This window comes from Drosophila albomicans, chromosome X (assembly GCF_009650485.2).
Source record: "Drosophila albomicans strain 15112-1751.03 chromosome X, ASM965048v2, whole genome shotgun sequence".
Taxonomy (NCBI): domain Eukaryota; kingdom Metazoa; phylum Arthropoda; class Insecta; order Diptera; family Drosophilidae; genus Drosophila; species Drosophila albomicans.
In genome coordinates this window covers 18,447,443-18,459,324 of record NC_047627.2, presented here as the reverse complement: position 1 = coordinate 18,459,324, position 11,882 = coordinate 18,447,443, and the positions used below count along the sequence as shown (strand labels likewise).

At 34.6% G+C, this 11,882-nt stretch overlaps 1 protein-coding gene across 1 annotated transcript; it reads right to left on the bottom strand.

The window, feature by feature from the left end:
* Positions 1-5,113: 5,113 nt before the first annotated feature.
* Positions 5,114-9,852, bottom strand: LOC117570408 (allantoinase). The gene is made up of 4 exons (XM_034252037.2): positions 9,747-9,852; positions 7,746-7,953; positions 7,371-7,650; positions 5,114-6,544 (listed from the first exon to the last, which is right to left on the bottom strand). Exons 1-4 carry the CDS (start codon positions 9,850-9,852, stop codon positions 5,648-5,650), a joined length of 1,491 nt encoding a protein of 496 aa, XP_034107928.1. The 3' UTR covers positions 5,114-5,647.
* Between the last annotated feature and the right edge of the window lie 2,030 nt (positions 9,853-11,882).

The window sequence follows — 11,882 nt, the reverse complement described above, 5'->3', positions numbered from 1 at the left end:
TTTCCTGAAATTCGACACGATATTTTCAGGTCTTTTGACCTCTTTCCACAACAGTTATTTAAACATCCAAGGGTTACATAAAATAAAGTAGCAGTAGAGTAGTTTACTTGCGAGTTGATTTCCGTAAAAAAAGGTCAACGGCAATAACAATTCCCCAGGCGAACTTAGTTTCCAATTATCGGAGACGCAACGCCCATAAAAATGACCGGAAAAAAATGTGCGAGTTGGTCGTAAAATGCGGCAAACAATGAGACAGAAAGTAGCAATTGACGATGTCAATGTTAATAATGCGTCGTTTGAAAGGAGCAGCCACAAGGCAACTAACATAGTTGGTGATCTACATACATACTACTACATATGTACATACATAAATGACATTTGATTGCAGTCATTTTATGATACGTTTGATGGAGCACTTTCAATTGTTGCACAAAAAGTGCTTAGTATGCATGTGGAGAACATGTGAAAACCACATAATTCCACCCCTTTTTAGTGCTCCAACCGCTCCCAAATTCACCACCCACTCACCACACACCTTGTGTCCCATTTTGGACATTATGTAGAATGGAGAGGACATCGAAACCAATACGTAAAACTCATGCATTTGAAACGAATTGAAAAACAAACGCAGCCCGAGGCCGCGAAACGTAGCTAACTTTTCAATTTGGACGAGCACGGCGTAATGTAACAATCAGAGCACAAACACACGCACACACGCACACACGCACACACACACACACACCCATACACGCAACACTCACTCACTCACTCACACACACCAAGAGCCAAAAGCTGCTTTCCAACTATGCCAAAAACGCGGTTTTTGCTTGACAAAGATACATTGAATAAAACCCACTGTATCTGTGTGCGTGTGCGAACGCGTGTATGTGTGTGTGTGTGTGTGCGGCTTACATGACGTATGCCTCATAAACGCTGCATAAATTACGCATACGCCGTGTGATGCGTTGCCGTCTGCTTCTGACAGTCGCAGCCTATAATGAAACTGAAATACGTCATGTCACCCTCAAAAAAAAGAAAAAAAAAAATTAAAGACGAAACAAAAAAAAAGTACAGTGAAAACTTAGTATGATTTTTCGATTTTTATGGGAAGAAATGTGATTAAATTTTGAAGAATATTCTAATAAACCAAGTTAACCAAGTAATAAAGTAAAATATTTTTCTATTGGTAATAGAAGAACTATGGTAAAATTTGTATATATTTTTTTTTTATATTCTTTATTTATTTAGAATCTATCTATCTAAAGATAATAAGTAAATTCTAAAAAAAAGCTTTTTTAGGGGATTGTTTTGTTATTAACAGAAATATTGTTAAAGGTTTTTTTTTTTGAAGAATTAACATTTTTAAGTATTTTTTTTTTTAAAGCATACAAGCTAAGTAAATACTTGAAAATCTCTTTTCTATGTTTTTTTGATTATAGCAACATTTTTATACACTTTGTTTTCTATTTATATATATACTGTACTATATTATTTATACTATAGTTTATACAATAGCTAATCCTTGCTATAAAATTATTATTTTAATGAACATTTCAATATAGCAAGCTTACTGAGTGAAATCTTTCATTCTGCAAAAGATCATTCGATATATGTTCCTTTTCTTTTTTGTCAAAGAAAATGTTGCCAAATTTTTCATACTTTACCATAGTTATTCCCTTCTATGAAACACTTATTATGTTCGCAACGAAGACTGTAGAAAAATGTGAGAAATGAACGCTACGAAATAGTTATTTTGAAATTTCTCAACGCTTAGCGAGCTTTCACTGTAAAAGTCAAGCAGGCAAGCACTGATTGCACCCTTTGGCTGCCATGTTGCTACCTGTGGTGTCCTGTCCTGTCATGTCCTGTCCTGAGCTGTCCTGTCCTGTTCTCTTCTGTTCTCTTCTGTTCTGTTCCGTGCTCTGTGCCGTTCTGTACTCAGCAGCAGTAATGTGATTTGAAAGTGAGCTGCTTCTGGCATTTATTTAATAGGAAATGCGCAGGGGCGCGTAAAGCGTTCTACGTAATACGTTTATGCCACCCTCATTTCTCTCCTCCCTCCTCTCTCTATCTCTGCCCCCCCCTGCGATGCTTCGCTGTGTGCCAAAGTTGTATCCAAATTTCTGGAACTTTTCGCCAACTCGTCGCCCACACAATCATCAGGTGGAAGCAAGCGAAGCGAACTCAATGTTGTTGAGCACTAGAATATAGTACGTCAGACGTAAGCAAATAAATAATAATATATAGACCATATACCATACACCATATTTAGTATAAAGTATATACAAACATATATATATAATAAATACTCGACTTTGACGTCGACTGACAAAGCAATAATAATAAGAAGCAGAGAGATACAAAGCAAAGGACTAGAGACGAGAGAAATCAAATGTTGTGCATTATTTGCAAGCAACAAGAAACTTAACTGCCAAATGAATGAATGGGAAAAACAACAAAGCAGGTGGCTCGACTGACAAATACCCGGTAGCAAAATGAAGTACAACTTTCCTTGCAAATCATTGAAATAATGCACTTAGGTTTTATTAAACATTTTTAATATAATATATTGAGAGTATTTCGATATATAATATATTATACTTTATAATTATATAATTATAAATTATAGTATACATAATATATTATATAATAATATAATATTTAGTAGCATATAGCTTATAGAATAGCTACAACTTAGGTTTATCAGTCTCGGCCACCCTTGAGCTTAAATTCATATATCGCTTGGCTGGGTTGGATTAAGCAAACTTTTTGCTGCATATGTTTTATTGTTAAATCCTGCAAATGGCCAAAATGCATTTTGGAGTTTTGTGTGCAACAGGCAGAAGCAAAATTTTAAACTGCTTATAATATTATTTAATTCAATATAGTAAAAAGTATTTTACATGCATATTTCGATTGCAGAGAATAGAAAACATAGATATTTTATTCTTAAATATTGATGATATAAATAATTCCATAACAAGTGATTATATTAGAATTTAAAAATGTTATAGATAAAGAAAAAATAACGTATTGAATATAGTAAAATTCAATTATTTTATGTGTCAAAGTAATATCAATGTCTCATAGTTGCTTTAGTTGACAATTTGGTATATATACCATATATTTTAAATGTAGTACCATATCAATATACCAAATATAACTAGTGGTATATTTTAGTATTTTTTGATATATTAATTTGGTATATTTTAGAAATAATACCGCATTCTTTTGCTCTTATTAAAAATGGGAAGCGAGTATCCTTTTTACTTTTTTGTTATATTTTTTTTTACATGTTTTATTAATTTACATATTTATTAGTATAAAATAGTTTGTAAAGGTTTTGTATATATTAATATTATAATATTTGGTATAATACTATTTTTTAGCATCTTTTCGAAAGGCGTTTTTATAAATTCATTTATCTTTAAAGCAATTATGATACTTGCTTTAATCATATTTCAATTTTTTGTTTACCATATAGCATAAGGAAACATATTCATTAGTAGAACATAATTTGTATAGTAGATAATAGATTCGTCACATGAAATACATTTGTCACACAGCAAGTTAAACACATAGTTTGGCCTAACAACAACAGCTTGAGCATAAATAAATGAATGCTGAACCGAAGAATAGAAGAAGTTCACGAAAATGAATTGTAATGGAAAAAAGGTGTTGAATATCACATTTGGAGAGAAATGCTTATCATGCGCTAAGGTCTAATGCAGAAACCCAACATGGACATTCCAACCCACACACACACACACACACACACACACACACGCAGACCGCAAACGTCTCTATTTTTGCCCACTCTTCTTCCTCATCCCTCTCTCTCGCATACATGCGTGTGTAGTGGCATCTCGCTCTAACTGCTAACGCCTAGGTAAACATGTCTCATGGCAAAAATTGAGTTGACGCCTGGCAAGCAAACATAAGCTGTCACACGCATGCAACAGGCCGAGCATGTTTGCTATGTGTGTGTGTGTGCGGTGTGTGCTGTGTGTGTGTGTGCGCGTTTGCTTAGCGTTGCCACGCGACAACTTGTTGCACGTCTCCTCATAAAGGCAAAAAGCGACGACGACGTCGACGACGACGCGACGTCAAGACGAAAAGAGCTTGAAAGCGGAACAAGACTGAATGACTTCACATCCCACAACTGAATAGCATGCTGTGTGTGTATAAGTGTGTGTGTGTGTGTGTTAGTATTTGTGTGTGGGTGTAGCTTTTACACGTACCGAGTAAACACATAAATGAAGAGTTAACTTCGACACGCCGAAGTTGAAATACATTTCCGCATGTGTCGCAAACCAACAGCAAATTATTTCATAATTAACCTCGACATACCGACATACAAACAACATGCAAGATACTTACTTAGGTTAGATGATTACCATTAGTCCCAGCTGAAAAATTGTGGAAAGTTATAACATTCTAGGAAATAGTCACAATCATAATAAATTAAGCTTCATAGAGAAAACGTAGCAAGTGGAAAACAGTTGCAGTTATTTCAAGTTCTTCATTTGATATTTCAAAATATTTATGTTTGATTTTTAGCATTTTATTTAATTAGTTTTTTAGTATTTTAGCATTTAGTATTCCAGTATTTAAGGTTTTTAGTACTTTACTAGTTTAGTATTTCACAATTTTAGTATTTTATTATTATATATAGTATATAGTATTAAATACTAAATATTTCAGGATTTTAAAAGTTTCTGAAATGTCGAAATAAAACTTTTTTTGGAAAGCGTTCAATAACCTTTTTTTTGTGTAATTTAAATTTAATAGTCTGTAGAACGTCAGTAGAAAATATTTGTTGGAAGGCAAAACCAATTTACTCAAGTGTAGAAAGGTTCAACAAATTTTTTGTTGTTCAAATATTTGGCCTCCGCTAAACTTTTTCGTGTTTTATTTTATTTACTTTTGTTTTTTCTTGCCTATTTAGCTTTTATAAATATTTATGAACATTGCGAATATTTCCAAATTTAATTCACTAAATTGTCATTCAATTTAAGAATTATCATGATTCAAAGCATTCATTTTTTATAGATCATAATTTTTTATTTACTTCAAATTCTTTTTAATTTTTCTTATTCATTTGGCTCATTTATGCATTTAAGTATATTTGTGTATGATACAATTTATTTAATAATTTAATTAAATAAATTATGCTTTCCTGATTTCATTTTTCAGTTTTGTATACTTTGGGCCAATTTAACTTTCATAAATATATATTTATGTATAGCAGAAAATATTTGAATATTTTCTTACTTATATTGGAACTTACTTATCTTGTAACTTTGCTCTATCTAATTTTGTTTTCCATTTCTTTTGGGTCTATTTGATTTCATATTTAAAAAATTCAATGAACCAATTGTACTTACTTATATTGAATTACCAAAAAAGTTCCTGAAGTGAATCAATCAACACAATGAGAAAAAAGATTTGATAAAAGGATGGAGAAAAGATTCCATGGTTAGATCTTCTCAGTATTCTAGATTTGTGTGATTTGTTTAAATGTTGCACATGCCCCACGAAAGTAAACATGCCCCTTGCCGTGTCATTAGAGTATGCAGCAGCGGTGGCAACTGGGCTGTATCCCAATTTAAATCTAGCAAATTTGTTTAATTAACAAAGTTTTATTTCACAGCCGAACAAACTTGACCACCTTGCGACTGCTCTTGCGCAGCAGCACTTTGCCAAGCGGCTGTCCGAATCCCTCGAACTGCTGATAAACATGCAGGCCACGCACTACTGTGGCATGCACCACGCCCCTTAGCCGTTGCCCCGCATACGGCGAAGCGGATTTGTTCGCCGCATGCATCGCATCTTGCGACACCGTGAACTCCTCATCCGGATTCCAAATGCAAAAATCGGCATCATAACCCTCGGCAATGCGTCCCTTGAACTTCTCCAAGCCGCATAGCTTTGCCGGTTCCCAGCACATCAATCGATGCACATCGGCAAGCGTTAAACGCTGCTCCAGTTGCTCCAACTGCTGTCCTCGCGTCCAGACAATGGGCAAACTTAGTTGCAACGAACTGATGCCTGGCCATGCGTTGATAAAGTCGCCACGCTGTCGTCCGTAGGTGAGACAACGTGCCCCGGGCGTTGCAGCTGAATGATCGCTGGCGATCAGTTGCAAGGCGCCGCCTGCGGGTTGCAACAATGCCTGCCACAGGGGCAGCTGATTGCAACGCTCGCGTATCGGCGGCCACGTCTTGAATTCCGTGTGGCAATCGTCGATATCCTCGGCGCATAGAGCGAGGTAATGTGGACAGGTTTCGGCCGTCAATTGTGCCCCACGTTGCTGGCTTTGTTGCAGCAGCGGCAATGCTGCGGCACAGCTGAGATTCATCACGTGGAAGCGACGCTGTGGTTGCTGCTCGGCCAGCTGGCAAATCAATTTGATCGCCGACAATTCCATTTGTGGGGGTCGCGTTGCCAGAAAGCTGTGATAGGATTTCGATTCGGTTGCATTTGATTGTGTGGTTTGTGGTGGCTGTTGATGTTGCTGTTGCTGTGGCAGCTCAGCGTGGAACTGTAAAGACAATGTGATTGATCAATCAACTGAACTATTTACATTTTGTTCAATACATTCGTTTAATTATCTACAAGTTTTCTGTTCATTAAATTTCGATTACAGTTTTTTAATGCAACATGACTGCAAGTTCAATTCAAACATGCCTCGCTTAACGGCCACATAATGTGCACTTAAGGGTCACATTGTTTTTAATAACAAAACTCAGTGACACAAATATTTTCTGCATTGAATATTTTTCACTTAGGGGCCAACTTTTTAGTCACAGTTAAGGTGAGGTAAAGTGAAAACTGAATAAAAAATAACTACAAAAGTGATACTTAGCAACATGTTTCAGTGCATTAACAACAGCAAACCAATATTCTGTTTCATTCAGTGTGTTTGCACATAAGGGCCAATTTGTTGCTTCGCTATTGAGGCTGTTAATCGAGTTATTAATGCAAACCTCAAAAATAGAACTGTAAAGCTGATACTTAGCAATATTTGTTCAAGGCATGGACAATACGGAATTGATATTTTGCATTTTTAAAATTACTTCACTTAGCGGCCAACCTTTTTTGTTCGTAAATGCTGTCGCTTAAGTGGTATAAGTGGTAAGTTGTATAACTAAACAAAGCAGAACTATAAAACAAACATTTGGCAACAATTTTTCATTACTCGGACACAAAAAATAGTTATTTGTTGTTCTCATTTAAAGTATTTCTCAGTTAATGTATAAAAGTTAGTTGAGGCCGTTAAGCGAGATATGCGTTTTTCATGGCAATAGGAATAATAAAAGTAAACTGATAAAAATACGAATGTTTTGAAAACAATTCATTATTCGTACCGCTATTAATGCCTCTGTTTCAGCTGCCTCATTCAACAGCTTGACGGCTTCGCTTAGCTGTCTCTCATTGATGGCGGCAAACTCATCGCCAACTGGCGGAGCGCTGCCACAGAGTGTGCACTGGAGTCCCATCACACCGGCAGCCAGGAGGGGCAACAATTGATCACTGTTGCCGGGCACCAATCCGCCCCAGAAACCGACGTCCACATAGATTTTGCCCCTCGCTGTGGCGGTCTTTGCCTTCAACGCTTGCACATTGATTGTGGTCGGTGTGGCATTGCTATTGAGTGAGTTTTGAACTTTGCAATATATTAAAATAACACAGACACACACATTTAGTGTCATCATCAGCGAATGCTTTTTTTTTGCACTCACGTGGGTCGATCGATTATCGTTGTAAAGCCACCGGCTGCAGCTGATTTTGTTGCCGTTACAAATCCTTCCCAGTCCTTGCGACCCGGCTCATTGATGTGCACATTCGCATCGATTAGTCCCGGCATCAGCATCAGATCTCCAAAGTCATAGACTGCCTCCGACTCGGTGTTGTATAGATATGTGTTCACTTCTTGTGGTGTTCGCAACACTGCAAACAATTTTTTGAAAAATTCTATCAATCTATTTGATTTAAAAACATAAAGAATGTTTCAAAAATTCTATCAAATTGTATTTGATTTAAAAGTATAACCAATTTTCATTAAAGAAATGTTATTCTTTTTTAATTTGGATTTTTAAGGTCTTTTAATTTGATTTAAATTTATTTAAAAACAAGTAAGAAAGTTATAGTCGAGTGTGCTCGACTGTGAGATACCCGCTACCCATTTTTAATAAGGGCAAAATATTGCGGTATTATTTTCAAAATATACCGAAAATACTAAAAAAACTAAAAATATACCAAAGGGTATGTTTGATATATCGATACAGCACACCATTCAAAATATACCATAGACGGCACAATGGACCAGATTATCGGCCAAAGCAACTAAGGCGTTTTTGCCCATACAAAAGTATTTCTTTGATAACTTCCACAATTTTTATCTGATCGCAACCAAATTTTCAGGAATCATAACTACTATAGTAATTATTGTATGTACCAACTCTAGCTTTAAAATTAAGCTTGTTATTCGATTTTTTTGATTTACGGGGTCGGAAGTGGGCGTGGCAAACATTTGAAACAAACTTGATCTGCGTGCAAACATAACAAATGCTGTCGAAAAAAAATTATAGCTCTATCTCTTATAGTCTCTGAGATCTAGGTGTTCATACGGACAGACGGACAGACACACAGACGGACAGACGGACATGGCTAGATCGTCTCGGCTGTTGACGCTGATCAAGAATATATATATACTTTATAGGGTCGGAGATGCCTCGTTCTACCTGTTACATACATTTCCTGCCGGCACAAAGTTATAATACCCTTCTACCGGGTATAAAAATACACATTTATTCCTAAGAAATTAGCATTATAACTTTGCTTTCGATTTAGTTGCTTTTATAATTATTTTTTATTATCTGGTGATAGATTTTTAGATTTGATTACCTGTTGTTGTGTATTGTTTACTTATAAATGTTAAAAATGTTGAAAAAATACCTAATTTAACCTTTTATTTATTTTATATTTTCATTTGGCAACTTTTATTTTTACTCAAATATTCTTTATATTATTTGAGTTAACCTACTGCATGGTATGGAAAGATTCCTATGAAAGTTCGAAATCAAAATCCTAAAACTACTGAAATCTTAAACAAAATTAAAAACAAACTTAAATATATCATGTTCTTAAAACTATTGAAATTTAAAACAAAATCAAAAACAAACTTAAACATAAGATGACTTTAAGACTTAATGTTCTTATATATTTTTGGTTGATGTGTTTTGTTTATATTGTCATAATGAGAGATCTAGAGTAAGGAAGAAGATAGGAAGATATAAGACAGCGAGCAAAATGATAAATTGCTCAATTATTATATCATGAGTCTGGACAAACAACTTTATAGATATAGATATTTCGATCTTTTGGTATCTGAAATATAAGTAATTAGTTGATTTCCATAAAATATATAAAATAAGCGATCGGAAATGTCTACTCCTCTCCCTTCTACCTTATGAAGAGCATTTATGAAAAGCTCTTTTCAAAAAATCCCTTACTAAGCACAGAGTGACATTAATAACAAGTGTCATTCATAGTACCGGCAACTGCATGTGTGTTATAAATATAAAATATCTGTATGTGGCTAATACATTTTAGTTTATGCTATACATAGATATAAATATGTATTTGGAATCCCAAATGAAAATTGAAAGTTTCGTGGTAAATACTTAAACTCATTTCACTCGCTCTCTATTGCTCTCTCACGTCATCTATTTGCCACTTACCACGTCTAATGATGCCCTCAGTGTCCACGATGATGCCCCCATGGAGTGGCGTCTCATGGCTGCCATCGCCGAGATAAATGCGCCGGCTGAGGAAAAGCAGATCCATCTAAAGCCAAAAGTCTACTGAAAACTCAAAACGATTTGGCTAGATATTTCCGTATTAACATAACAGATCGAGAGACTGTGACGATTCAATGTTTGCTCTCTTGCATTGCGAGCTTAGTAATTTCAAATAGGGAATATTAAATTAATGGGAACTCAATTTATAAACAATATTGAGGTATATTGTAATTATTTTTCAAGTGGTTCTAAATAATTAATATATAATTTCTTGAAATATAATTTTCAACTTCTTTAAATAAACAAATTTAACGGGTAACTCAAAGTGAAACATACCCGACTATAGCTATTTTATTTGCGCTTGCTGAACAAATAAATAGATAAATATATTTAGGAAACTTTTAAAGCTTTTGCACTGATGTGAGCTTATGCATTGTTTGTTTAATTTGTTTTTGTGTTCAATTCCAATACCCTACACTCTTAGGATTGTCAATGAAAGGGTATTTCATTTCAGTAATAAAATTATGTTTATTTCCATGTATATGCGACTGATTTTATGGTATGCGTAATTAAGTGTTTGGGGACATTAAGATTGGGGGAGCTTTTTGAAGTCAAATATTCTCGACCATTGAGTGAAACATTCTCTCATTTGTCTATTGTGTGTTGATTTGTGCTTTTCTCACTTGCTGCTTAAGAGTTAAGAAGGCATTATAATGTGCTGCTAATGTATGTAACAGCCGCAAATAAACAAATTTTTTTTAATGAACACTTTTATTTTGGGTAGTGCTCCACTGTAAGATATTTTCTATATAGTTGGAAGAAATCAAAAGCAATTAGACTACTTAATCAAGTGCTCTATAATTTGTACACCTTTGCACCTTTTATTTTAAGATTGAAGTATAAAATCTCACTCTTTTAAACTGTGATTTTCTTGATTTACAGATTTTGCAAACAACAAAATCACAAGCTTATCATTCTAATATAGTAAAAGTTATTTAAAATTAAGTTGCTATACATACAATGCTATTAGTTTTTGAGAAAGAGATGTTCGATTAACTTTTAAATTAATGAGAAGTAGTTATTCTTAAATCGAAAATGATATAAAAAAAAGGAAACTAATTCTGTGGAGCAGCGAAATTTATTTAAATTTGTGGAATTACTAAACTACTAACACTAGTTGAACACTTTTATACAATTCGATTGAATGTCTTAATCATTTATTTCGTCCTTTTTTCAATTTAATGTTGAAAATCTATAGATATATAAATATATGCGATATAACAATTGAGATAAAAACAAATGTACTTTTTAATATGTTCCCAAAAATAGATTCGGGATTCTAAAAGAATTATTGAAAACAAATTTATACGTAACATGTCAATGAAGAATTTACAAAGGTATCAACAAAATTTGATAAGTGAAAATATGTGTCAGTAGAACCCGGCTATAAGCTATTATAATCTTCTGCTTGGGTAGCGAGTAAAAAAGCTCTCAGGGTCAAATGAAAATAAATACAATTTGCGTTGGTCGTAATCGATTTAAAATTGATTTCTGTTGAGTCGGATGCGATTTATGCATGGCGTGAAGTTGCCAAAGATTAAAGTGGAGCTCATACACTACATACAAAAACACGTATATACGAGTAATAATATAGAATAGAATTAAATGTGCGTGCATTACAGTTATTAAGCTATTGCCATCAACAAGTACTAGGTATCGAACATTTGAGTACACTCGACTGTACCCGATTCGACTAGTTGAATTTGTCGCTGGCTGGCGCTTCTCAGCGGAAGCTTTTTGGCTGTTACGGTAAATTGTGCTTTTTTTATTTTGTGTGTAGTTGAGTTGTGAAAGTCGAAGGCAAAGTGAAGGCAAAACGGAACCGAGACCAAAAACGAAACAGAAACAGCAATAGCAATAGCAGCAACATCAGCAGCAGCAAAAGCAGAAGCAGAAGCAACATAAACTGAAACCGAAACTGAAACCGAAAACAAGAACGAAGCGCATAAAGCGAATACACACGAAATACGAATGCTGTGTATGCAAGCGAGAATGCGAATATACTGTCTGTGTGTG

What these genes read in the sequence shown, in the direction of transcription:
- LOC117570408 (XM_034252037.2), bottom strand. Translation starts at nt 9,852, where the DNA reads ATGGATCTGCTTTTCCTCAGCCGGCGCATTTATCTCGGCGATGGCAGC. An exon ending in TGAGGGCATCATTAGACGTG is followed by an intron (nt 7,954 to 9,746) that starts GTAAGTGGCAAA and finishes AATTGTTTGCAG; the next exon opens with TGTTGCGAACACCACAAGAA. An exon ending in ACGATAATCGATCGACCCAC is followed by an intron (nt 7,651 to 7,745) that starts GTGAGTGCAAAA and finishes CTCACTCAATAG; the next exon opens with CAATGCCACACCGACCACAA.